Raw genomic sequence first — 16,578 nt, 5'->3', positions numbered from 1 at the left:
AAGCAATATTTAATACATTTTAATCATTCAGTATGTATAATACTATAGTAGGTAGAATGACCTTATATCTGTGTCTTTCAGCCCCATCATGTACATATTAGCCAAGTCCCACAGCAGAACTCACTGTAGCAACTCACCTGCAGAGATATTAAACCATCCAGTTCTTCAATTAACCCCTCTATGAGCAACACCACACAGTTTTACCCAACCCTGTTCTGCACTTGCAGATGTTCATCAGCCCCAGCAGTATTATTTAGATACACACAAACGCACATCCCTTCACACAATTGGTCAGTCAGCTTAAGCAGAATGAGGGACAGGAGACCCTCCCTTAAATATTCACCATAGTTATTCAATAAATACAGAGACATGTTTATGGGAAACCTGTTGGTGGGAACAGGAGATTTATTGATTTAAATATCCAATTATTGTTGGGCATCAACAATAATCAACAGCTGATGATCCAGAGGAAGGCAAAAAACCCCAGCACTTGGCCAATTTGAACTGAGGGTAAAAATTCCTTCCTGACTCCTTCAAACGGCAGTCGGTTTATACCCTGGATCATGGCTAGACACAGACACACACAAACATAGACAAACACTCACAGAAACACATAGACACACACAAACACACAAATATGTACAAACAGCCACAGAAGGCATGCAAGGAGCAGGGTTGGGTCGGTGGCAGCAGAACAGTCTGAAGAGTCTTCTGGTGGAAAGCTGAAAAGAAAAAGTTTAGAAATTGATAAAATAAGAATTAATTACAGACTAATACTTGTTTTTTTATTATATAAAAGGCTCATTCTGGCTCTATAGCATATCAGCTACCTGGCATGGCACCTTTTATTTTTATATTGATCAACTGGTGCCAGTCTTGCTTCCAGTGAGAAACCCATTCCCAAAGGTGGATATGTGAGCCAATGCTACAGCAGTCCTATCAGAGTTACCTACCTCCCCCCTCATTGGCCTACTAGAGAACCAGAACTGATATCTGTAGTCTTGGCTGGATTCTTACCCAGAGTACCTGGCACAACCTAAAGGCACCCCTACAACGACCTAGCAGTTACGCACCATGACCATTCAGCACGTGAGTGTACAAGGAGCCATACCCACTGTGGCCGCCATTCTATTATTCTACTCATTCGGGCAGATAGCCCATATGATTGGTACAGCAGGAAGTGAAATAGAGTTGCACTCGCCAACATGGGGCATCTGCAGATGAAAAGCAATAGCCAATAATTAGATACATTACCTAAATCCTCTGTAGTCCTTCCTTGGCCGTTTCCGGAGGGTCAGCCTTTCTTCCTCCGGAGGAGCTTCTTCTTCTCCATCTGATCCCTCTTCTTTATTCTCGGCTGCTGGTGCTTGCTCTTCATTTCTTTTCCTCTTTCTTCCTACCTGTTCTTGCACTGCAGGAGATTGCTCCTCCATCTTCTCCTCCACTGCAGGGGCTTGATCTTCTGGAGGACCTCCTTCTTCTGCTCCCTCTTTCTCATTCTCTTCAAGAGCTTGCTGTTCTTCTCCAGGAGCTGCTTCTTCCTCCTCCTCTTTCTCTTTTGCTCCTTCTTCTTTCCCCTGTGAAGCAAGGGCTTCCTCTTCTGCTGCTGCAGTGGCTCCATCCTCCTTTTCTTTAGTTGCAGGCTTTTGTTTTTCTGTTTGTTTCTTACTAGGTTTTAGGGAAGAAAATGTAAAATATTGAGTCATTATTGTCATTTGTTTCCAAAGTATTGCAACTACAGTTCTGATCACTGGAGGATTAAAATAGCCAGATAGACTTGTACCTAAGTAATAACATTATACCTGCTACACACCTGTCCCTACTGTAACACATTGGGCAGTTACTGAGCTGAGTAAGTTCCATGCTGGGTTTCACCCAGTGATACATGCAGAGATACGTGCTATGGTTGTAGGGACCTAAAAAAGTTCCACAAGTTTCTGTGCTATTTATTATTAGTATGGCCAAAGCACCCAGAGCTATGAGAAAACATCTATTTTTTTAAATATGTTATGTGCCAGTAACTGTAATTGAAAGTGTTAATTGCAAAGTACATACCCAGCAGCTTCCCGCAGCTTCTCCTCCCTCAAGAGCTCGATGTGAAAATGCCGAAAGTGATGTTTGATGGTCTGTGAGCACAGGGGAGGCACAAGGATAGGAGCAAAGGGGAAAGAAAGGAGACAATTAGGATTATGCCTGTACGTGTGCTTACCTTTATATGCTTAGGGCAGTGATGGTGTGGGATTCCCCGCCGGCAGTTGATGTTGAGGCATTGTAATTATGAGCATCAGCCTTTTCTCATCATAGGGAGAAAAACCAGTGCGCCCCCAAATCACCCCAATGTACAGTTGTCCAGGTGAACTTACACTCTGCAGCCGCAGATACTCGTAGTTCTGCCTCCGGTTTTGCAGTCGTGTTGGATGACCCTGTGGAAGAAGAGAGTCAGTGTTAAGCGCTTCTTTGTACCAGTGCCATTATTGTGCCCATGTGGCCCCTTGTGATAAAACTCTACGTAGTGTCTGTGCATAACCCCATTTTTATTGCTGTTGAAAATGCCACTTGGATGGTTGACTTTAGATGCCCCCCCCCCCTCCCAGGGGAGCAGGAGAGAGAATAAATAATATTGTTCTTAATTATTATAGAGACACACAGTGAATAATAACCTCTCCTATTATAATAATAATAATAATAATAATACTAGTGACACTTACAGGAGGCAGCTTGGCATTCTTGAGGGCGGCACGTTCCCTCTTGAGCACTTCCTGTAACATAAAGAAAGAAGCGTGAGATAAGAGCTGGCAATCTAATATCATTTGTTCCCTATTTATCAAAACATCTATTCTGCATTACATACCAGTGAGTCGAGCATTAAAATGTATTGGGCAATGTTCTCCTTAGCCCTCATCCTCGGGTCCTCAACACATGTAAGAAGGAAGTGTTTTCTGAAAAAGAAAAATACCACTGAGCATTAAAGGGCACCAATCATAACTAAAATCATTTACTAAGTAAATACACTATGTGAAAGTTCAAGAAATCCGATTTTTAAAACAGAATTGTTTGCATAATGTAAATCATCAGCTCACTTTACGTTCTGCAAGTTCTCCCCTATCTCCACTGCAGTTCTAGCAGAGGCAGGCATCTTGGATTTCACTGGCTCCTCCTACCTATATCTTCCCAGCCAACTGCAGCTTGGAAATCTCGCACATGCTCAGTTGAAATTCCTTTATTGCTTAGCAACCCTTCTAAGCTATTTTCAAATCAGCCAAACCTCTGTGTTAGCAGCTGTACAGTACTGCTGCCACCTTCTGGAAGTTGTGTGACCTTCATTAGCATAATAACATCACCAGCAGGGGACAAGATAGGGAAATCTCGTGATACTTCTAGTGGAGGAGTTTACTAAAGCTAGGCATTCTGGGTAGAATACTCAAGGCAGTGCTACAATCTGAGCATGCTCTTGAAATTTGCATATTAGAGTCTGTTATAGTCTCAGTATGGCCTCCCTCAGTGAAAGAACCCATTTGACAAAGTAAGGGATTTTTTAAGACTTGCAGTTTTTTTCAAAAAACTATATATGTAGTTTGATTAAATGTGTTTAGGTTGTACTGGTCAGATTGTTAAAATGTGTTTGATTTTGGCTGTCATAGGTGCCCTTTAATAAAATATTTTCCAGCCTTATTGCCCTTGCAAATGATTCCCAACATGTCCATTTATGTTTTACTTACAGGTTGAGGTTCTTGCTGTTTTGGTCCTGGTAGTGATCTTCTGCAAGAAAAACACATTTCCATTAAATACTGAGCTAAAGGGTGAAAGGAATTCACATATAATAAAACTAACAACATTAGGAACTGATAAAGAATATTGGATTTTACCGTAATAAGAGGCAAGGGCCTCAAAGTCTGTATATTCCTCCCTGAAGTTCTTCAGGACGGAGTACAGCGTCTGTAAGTGAAAGGAAAGAGCATTAGTGACAGAATACTAAAGGGCTCTAAATGCTGCTCATAGTCAGTCTCGCTCTGAGGAGAGTATAGACAGAAAAGGGTTTGGGGTTTCTATGGGGCAAACATGCCAGGAATAAGGACATTTTATTCTGAAAAGGAAAAAAACATAGTGATTGTATTCCCTGGATGTCTGGACCTGCACAGAGGAAATGGTATGGCAGCTCCCACCTATATGTATAAAGAAAACAGTACAGACAGACAGACAGCTGCTTATGGAGAGCTTATATAGAAGAGTGAAATGGAAACACCAGTTCAGATGAGAGAAGATCTTTTTACACACAGGCATTACCTTGAGAGATGGATTTCTCAATGATTTCTCCATCGTCGAAATCTAAAAGGACAAATGGACATAATCAGGCAAAATTAAGTCACAGTTAAAGGGTTTGTTCACCTTTAAATGATTTGTTTGTATGATGTAGAGGGTGATATTCTCAGACAATTTTCATTCGGTTATCGTTTGTGATTTTTGAGTTATTTAGCTTTTTTTCAGCAGCTTTTAAAAACTTTAATGAAGACCAATTGAAAGTTGCTTAGAATTAGCCATCCTATAACATACTAAAAGTTAACTAAAAGGCAGGCCATCCATTTATTTCCTTATCTGTATTCCCCCATTTATATGAAACATTGTTCCACTCAATGATAAAAGCCCATTATCAATGCTGCTGATGGATTTGCTACTTATAAATCCCATATACAGTAACCGTATGGGTTCATATGCACAAAGCCACGTGGGACTCCACCCCCCCAAGTGAATTTAGGACAGACTCGCTGAAGAAGAAATCATGTGCTGTATCAGTTGAATTTGCAAGATTACCTTTTAAAGAAGATTCTCCTAAGGGGAAAAATAATAGGGGGCGGCACAAGGCCGGGCCACCCCGAGGGGGGCCTTCCCTAAGGAACCCCTGGCTCTCTCTTACACTGTTCAGATGAAGATGTTATTAACTGAACAATGGAGAAGCCAAAAAAACCCAGATGTTATTAGGCAGGTGTCAAGCACAGAAGTCGCTGTCCAAAAATTCAGGAAAAGCACTGTAGCAATCTGTATAGAAAAGAGAATAAAAAGGCAAGTTAATGAATTTAGTACTTAATATTTCCTATATAATACAGAGGAAGGCAGAAATCTTTTTTTCCCCTAAACTTGAGCTTTGTGTCACTTCTAGCAGGTATTGGGCCTCAGTTTCTAGAATGCTGGAAGTTTCCTCACACAGTCAATTTGCTGAAAGCCCTGAATAACTGCCAAATCCTGGTCTGTGTCTCCCAACCAGCACTAACATTAAAGGCATCTCCCAAGCACATTTTATGGGAAAAGTCTCCAAATTCACTAACATCAGGGAGAGGAGCCTCATCTGCTAGTCTGGGGGCATCACCCTACCTTTTCCTGTCTTTCTTTTACTATAGTAAAGGTTATTTGTCAGAAAATCTCTCAGATAGAATATACACTTAACACAGATCCAACCAACGGACTAAACCAACTGTCAAATCCCTAGGGTGAAGTCTCCTCTCTTCTATGGGACCTTGCTGTATGTCCTCCACTTATTTGCTATCATCCCCGAACTGTCCCCATGGCACGTGCATCTGCTGTTCTCCCCTAGTTCCAGACTTGGATAAAGGGAACATGTATTTAGCTACAATGTTGGTACATCAGAGCAGGGCTCATCATACACCCAGGGGGCAAAGGGCAAATCTCTAAGGAGCCTGTCAATACTGGGAACACAAATTAATCAGCTTATGTTGTGGTACAGGGGTCCCCAAATGTTACCTTCAGTAGATAATGTGAATATCTGCCGACAGTCCTGCATTAATTGCCAAATCCAGGGTCTGTGTCTCCCTACCAACACTAAGATTAAAGGCATCTCCCAAGCACAAGTTAGGGAAAAAATCTCCAAACTCACTAAAATCAGTGAGAGGCACAACACCCGCTAGCCTGGGGGGCAGATATCGCCCCAATTCCCCCTCTCTTTGCACTAAAATAAGGGTTACTTGGCTAAAAAATGCCCAGAGGGAAAGTTTGCTTACCTCTCACCACAGTGCCAACCAACGGACTAAACCAACTGTCAAATCCCCATGTGGAAAGTCACCTCTGTTCCCTGCTGTTAAAGGGGAAGTGTCCCTTGTTGATGAGTGAGGTTTATATGGCATTTATTTCTAATTAGATGTGCACTACATACACAGCCTATTAAGTACACAGAACATTGCTTTGTATGTGTGGTCTATTGAATCAGTGCAGTTACTGCGTTGCCATATTTGTTGGATCCATTCATTCATCAACCATGGTATCAATCAGTGCTGCTTCTGTTGCTTAGTCTGGTACAACCGGTTGGGGCCTTTGCTTGTAGGGGATACCTTCAGGTAGAGATGGGGGTTACAATTGTATTTATTGCTTATTGAGCATTTTGTGATTATTTGGAATATGTCCAGCCAATCTTGCTCAGGGATTGAGGTTTGAGTCCATTTCCCAAGACAAGTACAGTTGGGTTAGTTGGGGAGTTTGTGTTCCAACAGGACCCTGTAAGTTAGAAAGAGTCTGTGACATGTATTTATAGCGCTATATGTTTCAAAGCTGGTTAGTGGTCTACACACAGTATTTCCTATTGATATAACATTTCAGCTGTAGGTACTTCCACTTGTTCCCAACTCACTGCTTTTCTTTGTTTTTTAGGAACATGGGGATATGGTCTTTTTCCGTGCCTAGAAGGTTCCTCGATTGAAGATTCTGGAGCCCAAAAACAGTTTCGTATCGCTTATCTTCAATCCCAGGTAAGTAGTCAGTATTGTTTCTTATTGGGGTCAGCGGTGATGGATATGGAGCCAGTGAACAGTTTTTGTTTAGCTGGTGCCATATAATTAAGCTATTGCTTATCAGTGGGTGTTCTAGGATGAGGGTTGGGGTTTTTGGATGTACAATTTATACAGGCATATGGTATGGTACAGACTAATTTGTATAGGAAAAACATTAGCAGAAATTCCTTGGGTTAGCAAGCAAACAATGGCAGGGCTGTTGCCTTTTCAAAGCCTTATAGACAGGATGTAGGCCATAGGGTCTAAAGTAGGGATGCACCGATTCCACTATTTTGGAATCTTCCAATCCCCTGAATCCTTATTCAAAGATTCGGCCGAATACTGAACCGAATCCTAACCCTAATTTGCATATGCAAATTAGGGGTGGGAAGGGGAAAACATTTTTTACTTTCCTGTTTTGTGACAAAAAAGCGGCCTTCTCAGGTAGGTATTCATTTAGGGTAAAGACTATTTCTGCCCAGTATCTTTGGAGTGCTGGGTATTCCAAAAGGGTGTGAAACAGCTATATGCTGTTTTCAGCAAAGGCATAGTGGTGAGATCTCTGGGTTTATTGTGTGCAACTTTTCTTGGGTATGATTAGCCCTATACACAAGATAAAGCTGTAGGATTTTAAGTCTATAGTATCTGTTGCCATTGTGTATATGTCAGGTTGCCCATCTCCTCTTCCCAGGCTACCCGGCACTTGAACTCAGACTTATTGTTTATATACTCCCGGATACTCCTATACACCAGTGACCATTTGCACTTGGAGTGGCCTTTCTTTACCAGTGCAACCATTGGGTTATCCGTATCACTGTGGTTCCTTCAAACTAAAGTTGAACTAAAGAATTAGCTAGAAATGTTGTACATTAGGTTTTGTGCTTCTGTACCAGCCCAAGGCAACCACAGCCCTTTAGCAGTAAAGATCTGTGTCTCCAAATGTACCCCAGTAGCTCCCCATCTTCTTTTCTGCTGATTTACTGCACATGCTCTTTGCTGCCGTCACTTACGGAGCTTAGGGACCCACTCACAATATACAGAATATAAATGTCACAATATAAGGCTGATAAGTTAAGTATGTTAGTATGTTTGTTGGTTTGTTGGATACGGGTTGGGTCGGTTGTTAGTTCTCTAGTGGGGTTTTAGTAGGGTAATGGCAGGGTGGTTGTCTGTACTCTATCCAGGTGCGCTAGCATTCTCCCTGCCTGCTCTCAAAATCAAGAATATTGAGTTGTTCCTGCGCTGTTTGCAATTGGCTAAACTTGATGGACAGCCAGCTCATCCTGTAGGGCTGTAACTCGGTTCTCTAGCTCCTCTTGAGCTTTCTGTGCTTACTTTTTGAACCCCTTAAAGGAGAATTCAACCTGTGAGGGACAATTCTGAGACAATTTGCAATCGGTTTTCATTATTTATGGTTTTTGAGTTATTTAGCTTTTTATTCAGCATCTCTCCCATTTGCGATTTCAGCCATCTGGTTGCTAGGGTTCAAATTACCTTAGCAGCCATGCATTTGAATGAGAGACTGCAATATTAATAGGAGAGGGCCTGAATAGACAGAAGAGTAATAAAAAGCCATGCATTTGAATGAGAGACTGGAATATTAATAGGAGAGGGCCTGAATAGACAGAAGAGTAATAAAAAGTATCAATGACCATTTGTAGCGTTATAGGGCATTTGTTTTTAAGATGGGTCAGTGACCCCATTTTGAAAGCAGGAAAGAGTCAGAAGAAGCAGGCAAATAATTGAAAAAATGATAGAAAATAAATAATGAAGAACAATTGAAAAGTTTTTTAGAATCGGCCATGCTATGACATACTAACTAACTTAAAGGTGTAGCAACCCTTTAAACACAAGTCTTGTTCCTGAGAGCCAGTAAAAAAGTGCAATAACTTTGCAGGAGAAAGCCATCTAACAGCAAATTTACACTTCCAAACTTTTCTAGGGAAAAGGAAGAGGTGAAGCGAGTGCAGACGGAAGCCGGTTAGTTCCAAGTCAGTGAAACATCAAAGCCAGAGGAGAAGAGAAGAATCAAGTCTAGGATGGAGCCAAGTTGTAGCTTTAAATTGGTTCCAACGAAATGAGAACTTTGCCAAAGTCAGGAGCAGAACAGGAGGGAGTGGAACTTGGTGAGTATCTTCTGAGATGCCAACGATAACTGCGCCCGCTAATGTGCCTGCGCACCCCAGATACAGCTTCAGAGGCATGTGTATGTACTAACCTCATTTTGGGGTGTCTAAATGCCAGATACTTTATTAATCCTATGTACAATGGGCAACAAAATGTTCAGTGGACCCCTGGAATTCATATTGTATATCATCTGTTATACAGATAACTAGAATCTCAGCTGCCACAGGACTCGCTCTACAGCAAACTTAGGGGCTGTTCCTGCTGAATTGTGCTTAGTACAGGGGAATACCTATACTCTATGCTGGCTGTACAAATATATATTTACTTATGTTGGCTATGCCAAATCTGTTCTTTCTAATAATGTGTCGTTTTCTAGGGTAAACCTATTGTTAGTGGAATGTTTGGCCTTGAAATCAGAAGTATGCAGTTTTGTGCTGCTTATAGTGTTTCATCTATACAAGTGATTTTGCATACAAGTCATTATGGTTGAGGAGACAGCCTCATACAGATTTAAATAAAGAAAAGGAATCCTTTTGGAATTCATTTCCAGGATTCCTTTACTTTATCTATTCAAGTGAGAAATCTCCATAAAACTATATAATACACAAAAGCCATGAATATCCTGTAAATTATATCCTTATAAACGGTTAGTTCTGATGTCATCAGTTATAAACGGTGAGTTCTGATGTCATTTCTGTCACATGACTCATTGAAATTTGTGTATTATAATAAATAAAGTACCCCCAGTTGTAAAATATGAGGATATTAGAAGTTACAAAAGGGGGTACTTTATTCACTATATATATTTCGTATTGGCGCATTCAGGAGACATAGAACTTTCCAAATCTGCTGTGTTATCTTATATAAAATAAATCATGTTTGTGATATCTGTGTTTGTATTATGGGAAATATATTTGATTTCAAGTGTTTAGACACTTAGAAGCCTATATCTTTTTACAGAAGTGGAATTACATCACAATTCTAACATATTTTGAAAGCTTAGGTTGTCCTGAAAAAACAAGGGATGCACCGAATCCACTATTTTGGATTCGGCCGAACACTCGAATCCACTATTTTGGATTCGTCCGAATACCGAACTGAATCCGAACCTTAATTTGCATATGAAAATTAGGGGTGGGAAGGGGAAAATATTTTTTACTTCATTGTTTTGTGACAAAAAGTCACACAATTTTCCTTCCCGTCCCTAATTTGCATATGCAAATTAAGGTTCGGGTTCGGCCGGGCAGAAGGATTCGGCCGAATCCTGCTGAAAAAGGCCGAATCCAGAACCGAATCCTGGATTCGGTGCATCCCTAAAAAAAACTATATATTTTTTTCCTGGGTAAACTAAAAGACCCTCCCAGGAAAGACCCCTAAACTGAAAGATAGCAAAATGGTTTGGCAATATAAGTACCATATCAGCCAACAGTGAAAGGGTTAAAGAGGAACTCAATTCAAAACTTTTTGGCATAAATTGTGTTTCTGATATATGTGTTTGTTTTATGGGAAACATGATTTTTCTTTCATTTTTTAGACACTTAGAAACCAATGTCTTTTTGCGAAAACTTTTTTGGCTGATAAAAATGTAAACTCTAAGCAGCTTCCCAATATCCATTTATTCCTCATTCTTTTCTGTTCTTTGAACTGCTGGTTCTGACCTCCTGAAACATTGTAACTGTAAGCAACATCCCAACATTTATTCATTCCTCAATGTCATTGAGTTTATAGACATGTGTCACTGCGATTGGCTGTCTGCCCCTTTTTGTTCTCTGAACTGCTGTTTCTGACTTCTGAAACCTTTTAACTCTAAGCTACTTCCCAATATATATTCATTCCTCATTCTTTCTGTTCTCTGAACTGCTGGTTCTGACTCCTGAAACAATGTAACGCTATGCAACTTCCCAATATCCATTCATTCCTAATTCTCACTAGGTTTATAGTCATGTGTAACTGTCATAGTGATTGGCTGTCCACCAGTGGCGTAACTACAGAGGAAGCCGACCCACTGTTGCGGGGTGGGGGCCCAAGGGTACAGGGGCCCCAAGCACCGAATATAATAATTGTGAACAGAGCACACATCTTGCCAAGTTGCCGGCCCCACCACAGAACGCCACTTATTATTTGCAGCTCGCACTTGTGCATTAAGATAGTCACGCCCCAAAGGCGGTACGTACTGTGTGACGTCACAGCCTCGCGACATGGATTAGCAAACTATGAGTTGTTTTCAGGACTGTTCTACTAAAAGCGTGACTCGTGGGCGACATGCCTTAGTATCTGTGTGAGCGGGACCAATAAAAAAAACATCTAAATATTATGATATTCACCTTGATTTTTTTTCAACATGGCTTACTTATCATCAAGCACAGTTTTCTATTGTTACAGAATGTATTTCAGAGCTTTTTGGATACCTGGTTTCTTTATAATAGTTCCCATACTTTGGGCTTACTCATCAGGCAGAATATAGACAGGGGCAATGGTTGCCACATGTCCAGTTTTAAAATGGACATCCAGTTTTTAAAAGGACTGTCTGGTTCAAAACTTTCTATCCAGTTTAGAACATTGAAAAACTGGACAGAAATCCAGCCAGTTGGAAGTGAAACCCCAGCATCATAACCTCAACTAACATCATTGTGCCCTTTCTGACATCATCATCATCACGGCTGGATTTCACTCAGAGGCACCCTGAGGCCTCTAGGTCCTAGCGCCAGCTGTCTGGTTTCACACGCACGCCCCCCCACAAGTGCACGTACGCTTTCGCTGGAGCACCAGGGACCTGTGCACTTTACTATGTGACTTCTGCACTGAAACCCATTTTCAAAAGAGCCAACAGATTTGTTTATATTTAGTTTTGAAATATGACATAGGGTTATACATATTGTTAATTTCCCAGGTCCCCCCAGTCATGTGTCTTGTGCTTCAGTCACTCTTTACTGCTGCACTGCAAGTTGGGTTTTTACCCCCCCACACACACACACACACACCAGCAACCCATCAGCAAAACAATGGTAAAGTAACCAGATAACAGCTCCCTGGTAGATATAAGAAAAGCACTCAATAGTAAAAAATCATGTCACTGAGAGACTGTCCGTTACATTATGTAGGAGAAACAATAACCTGTCAGAAAGCAGTTCCGTAGTGCTGCATTGGCTTCTTTCTGAAAGCCTATGACCAGACAAAATGACCTGAGATGGCTGCCTACACACCAATATTACAACTAAAAAATTGACTTCTTGGGTTAGTAATGACATTTTACATGGTAGAATTCATTATTTGCAGTGTAATTTAGAATTGCCATACCATAAAAATCATGACGGCATCCCTTTAAGTCCTGTTTTTGTATGTTGCAGTCCCAGCAACATCTGTAGTGCACTAAATGTGTTTGTTGCTTAAAATTCCTAATTATTTTCCAAGGGACTGATTTATCTTACTCTATACCCTTTATAATTTTCTTTTGAAAAAAACCCTGTGCCACATGAATTTGCATGTGTGTGTTAACAGTGGCGTACAAGCGAGTAAACAGACCCGCAGTTGTTGGGAGGCCCGGGGGCAGAACCGCCATCAGAAATCGCAGGGCCCCAATGCGTCAAAATTTCCTGGGACCCCCTGGGGCTGCACCCACTGCAAGCCCACCTTCAGGTCCACCCTCCCCACCCCACAGGTCCGCCACCCACCACACAGTAAAAAAAACAAAAAAGTATTGGTGGCTTAGGGTTTCCCACATGTTAATAAAAAATAAAAAGATATTGGTGGTCCAGGGCCCCCATAAAAAAACATTTGTGGCCAGGCCCCCCCCATATAAAATATTGGTGGCTAGGACCCCACATGAGAAAAAATATTGGTGGCGGGCCCCCCCCCCATTTTATGAGAAAATTGGTGGCCAGGGCCCCTTAAACGTCCATGCCATCCGAAAGTCCGCAGCTCTCAGAAAAGATGGGGGGCCTGGCTAATCAAGTAAGTTAGGCGTGGCCGGGCCCCCCTTACCCTCGGACCCCCTACAACCTCTCCCCCCTGTCCCCCCTGATGGCTGCCCTGCCCGGGAGTAACAGGGGGCCCGGTAGGGGGCTTGATTCCTCAGTAGTATGTGCAACCGGCAGGGACAATTTTGGGGCAGAGCAACGTCACGTCGAATGAGCGTTCACCTAAATCCTTCGCTCTCCCATCCAGTGGGCGGTCTTGTGATTCTGTGTTACTTGCAGAGTGCGCACTGCTGAGGGAGCTTTGGCGGCTGTGGCAGGTAAGCAGTGGGGGAGTCACAGCCAAAACCAACATTCCTTTCCAGTGGCATTGTTCTGACGCACAACACACTGACCATCTTGTGCCGGTTAGAGAACCTGAGGCCTGCGGGTTGTGTCATGGCTCTTGCAGCATTCTGGTACTTACACCTACCTGTTGTTTTCCGTGGGTCTTTCACACTTGGCTTAATTTAAGCAGGAAAGCCTGGGATCGAGCTCCTTTGAAGGTTAGGTCACAATTCCTGTTAGAACTTTTTCTTTCATTCTCTTTGCGGTTCTTTAGAATGTTCTCCACCGTGAATTGGTGCCCAAATAAATGTTGTGGGCAGGTGTGAATACCGTTCATTTGAAAGACCGTCATTTGCAAGACATGGAGTGCTGGAGTTGGAGGAACTTTCTGTGTGGTGCTTGGGAAATTACATTGTCGTCTTATTTAAATGCCATCACACTGACACTGCTTTGGTGTTCGTGGGAAACAGGAGACGCCCCCACCTGTGGCACCTCCAGCTCTTTACTCTTACTTTTAGTTCTTTTTTATGTAGCTGAATGTTACTTTCATTTACAGTGCTGTGCAATATGTTGGGATTTATTAAAACATGTTAGTAATAATTGATAATAAGAATAATAATATTGGTTAGTATCATTTTTTAAAATTTTTAATATTTAATATTAAAATACTTGAATTTGTATCAGTCAGGATTGATTATTGCCCGAGTTTGCTGCCATTTACTGAATACAGCTGCTAGGATATTTTTTCAGAATGCAACATTTATTTGGTGTGTGGGATATAGTAACACATAAAGGGGACTAGAAAGAAAAAAAAAAAAAAAAAGGGTATACAGACAGCCTTGGCAGAGGCAGGTTTCGGAACATGGCATTTTCAAAGAATAAGAGAACCACAAGAATAATAAATCAATGATAGAAGAGCAATCAATAAGCTACAACAGACACAAGATACAAAATAAAATAACAGAAATTATTAATGCATGATATAACAACAGCCTTGGACAGGGAAGAAACTAAAGATAGTGAACAAAAGATATTCAAATATGAGAGCCACTAAGTGGGCGAAGGTTGTGAGTGAGTGGGTTTGATTTGATGGATCTAGCCAAGAGACAGGTCAGGTCAAATTGGGAGAGTGTGTGTGGTAGATCAGAGCAACCCCATATATGCAATATTGGGCAATTTTTTCATTGGAGTTAGGGTTGCCACATTGGGGCCCAGGTTATTTTAACTGGCAGGGGCTAATGACGGCAGTGAATCTGGGGTTGGTTGATCGCCCCCTCAAATCATTAGGTATCCTGTCCAGTTAACTAATTTGGAAAACTGGCCAGGCAGTTTGACCTGGGACAGCCTTTTAAAAAAACCTGGTCAAAAAAACCAGACAGGGGACCTAATGGAGGTCCAATGAGATCTATGGACTAAATGGTAGGGTTGCCCCTCCGAGTTACAACTACCATATAGTCACAGTAGGCATATTTCGCAACCGGCAGGGGACCATTTTGGGGATGGTGTGCTTATCCAGGACCTCTTGCAGGGTTCGATTTCTATCCAGAGTGCAATTCACTGCCATTTACTGATATTAAGTGGAGCGATTGCGGCATACACTTTACGTGCACCAAACTCAAAAAAATTGCCACTGCTGCATCCTTCTTATGAGTTTCTGGAAGTATTTATTACATGGATTGCCAACTAGTGGCCCTATCTCTATTGAAGCTGGAGGAAATATTTTTACAATAAATATGACCACTGTAGCCATGATCCATGAGTCTGGGGTTTATTATACTTGGAATTGCCACTGTACTATTCTTCTATGATTCTGGGATATATACATGAAATTTGCCTCTTTCTTTCCTCTAGCCCACGTTTCACTGTTTCAGATCTTGTAACCTTTATTGACCTGAGGTGAATTGCGTTAATCGGCTGCAGTTCACAATATGGCAATATATGGAGTTATTAAAGGTGGTTAGGTGCGCTCGTAAAGCATTGCCCTACCTAATATGACATCCACCATCTAGTACTGTTAATTGGCTTTTTTCTATGTGTGAGGGTGTCCTGAACGCCTAGCCAGAGTGTTCGGGGGTAGGGATAGTGAATCCTCGCTCTCTGGGTTCTCTGCACTCGGTGGATAAGATGTTTTCGATGGAAGGGTGCCTGAGAGATGTTGTTCTCTGCAGTGGATTTGGTCACTCTTTTTCCGGTTCTTCGCTGAACCTGTCTGACTTCCTCGCCTACTATGAAACGTACTGTTGGTATCTACTCTAGGCAGAATGACCTTCGCTCCTCCTCTCGCTCTATTTACTCAAGGTTGTACTTGTTCCGATCTAATTTGACTTCTAAGCTGTTTATAGTCATGTGTAACTGTCATTTAGTGATTGCTTCACTCTTTTTCTGTTCTGTTCCTCATTCTTTCTGTTCTCTAACTGCTGGTTCGAGCGTCTACGACATGGTAGACTCAGCGAATAAGGCGATCTCTTCCCCTCAATATCACTTAACAAAGTTGCTCCACATAAGTGTGACATATTATAGACTAGGGAATTATGATGATAGGCGGTGAGAGTGAGACCTAGTGGTAAGTCTAGAGACGCAAAAGATAAGGGTAAATACAAAAGGTGAGAGAAGTAGCAATAACAATACCATTTGTTGCATTACAAGTGATTTTGTTTGGTACTTAGGTGCATGGGTGTATCCTGAGTGGCGCCTGCAAGATTGACTAGGCTCGGTGCATGTGTATGGTTCAAATAATTCCAAAAGCTTGTATTATGTTAGAAATAGGAGTGAGGTGTTCTGTGCAGGTGCGGAAAATTTGCTGAGCTGGAGCAGGGGCACCCCTACCACACGTGGCCGTTGACTAAGAGGTGAGCAGGAGAGATTTGGCGGGCAGGTTCTTCGACATCATTCAATGCCGGGAAGGTAATATTTCCTCAGAGAGGGAGGACAATGCAGACTCACTTTCCGGATGCAGCCGAAGCAGTGGCTTTGGGGCTATTTGGATGGAAGGGCTGCAGAGATTGTGGTCGAAGGAGTGGTCAGAATTGGGTTTGACAAAAAAAACTATGTTTTCTGGAAATGTTTCCCATGTCAGCATGAACGCGGAGAGTGGAAATAAGAGAGTTCTTTTTGTGTCGGATAATTTGGCGTGGTGGTGCAGGGCTAAAACAAGCAGTCAGCCTCCTCGGAATTGAGGTGGTGAGACTTTTGAGTGATTCTGATTTTTACGATGTTTGCATTTGAATGTGGTGTTTCGGGCGGTGCCACCTTATCGCGGAGTACAAAAGTGAAATGTGACTCTTATATCTCGGTTTCAAGTGGGAACGCTTTTCATCAGCTGGGCTCCACTAGCGGACGAAAAGAGCCATCACTTCCCGGAACATCTGTGGCGGCTCGCGGACGATCAGATTTGGAGGTTAGTGAGGACATCTGTTAGCCCGGCACAGTTTGCAAAA

General features: G+C 42.0%; 1 protein-coding gene across 1 annotated transcript; it reads right to left on the bottom strand.

Moving 5' to 3' along the window:
* Positions 1 to 372: 372 nt before the first annotated feature.
* LOC121397284 (myb-like protein X) lies at positions 373 to 4,333 on the bottom strand. Its single transcript, XM_041573893.1, has 9 exons — positions 4,285 to 4,333; positions 3,867 to 3,936; positions 3,720 to 3,759; positions 2,852 to 2,939; positions 2,709 to 2,759; positions 2,364 to 2,423; positions 2,056 to 2,126; positions 1,255 to 1,668; positions 373 to 722 (listed from the first exon to the last, which is right to left on the bottom strand). Exons 1-9 carry the CDS (start codon positions 4,315 to 4,317, stop codon positions 602 to 604), a joined length of 948 nt encoding a protein of 315 aa, XP_041429827.1. The 5' UTR covers positions 4,318 to 4,333; the 3' UTR covers positions 373 to 601.
* Between the last annotated feature and the right edge of the window lie 12,245 nt (positions 4,334 to 16,578).

This window comes from Xenopus laevis, chromosome 8L (genome assembly GCF_017654675.1).
Source record: "Xenopus laevis strain J_2021 chromosome 8L, Xenopus_laevis_v10.1, whole genome shotgun sequence".
Lineage (NCBI taxonomy): Eukaryota > Metazoa > Chordata > Amphibia > Anura > Pipidae > Xenopus > Xenopus laevis.
Note: the sequence above shows the minus strand (reverse complement) of the source record. Positions and strands in the feature narration are given on the sequence as shown.

Excerpts from the sequence above, each read along its gene's own strand:
- LOC121397284 (XM_041573893.1), bottom strand. The coding sequence starts at position 4,317 with ATGGAGAAATCATTGAGAAATCCATCTCTCAAG. Across the intron at positions 3,760-3,866 it reads GGCCCTTGCCTCTTATTACG|AAGATCACTACCAGGACCAA; the intron begins GTAAAATCCAAT and ends TTTTTCTTGCAG. Across the intron at positions 723-1,254 it reads AAGGACTACAGAGGATTTAG|CTTTCCACCAGAAGACTCTT; the intron begins GTAATGTATCTA and ends TTTTCTTTTCAG.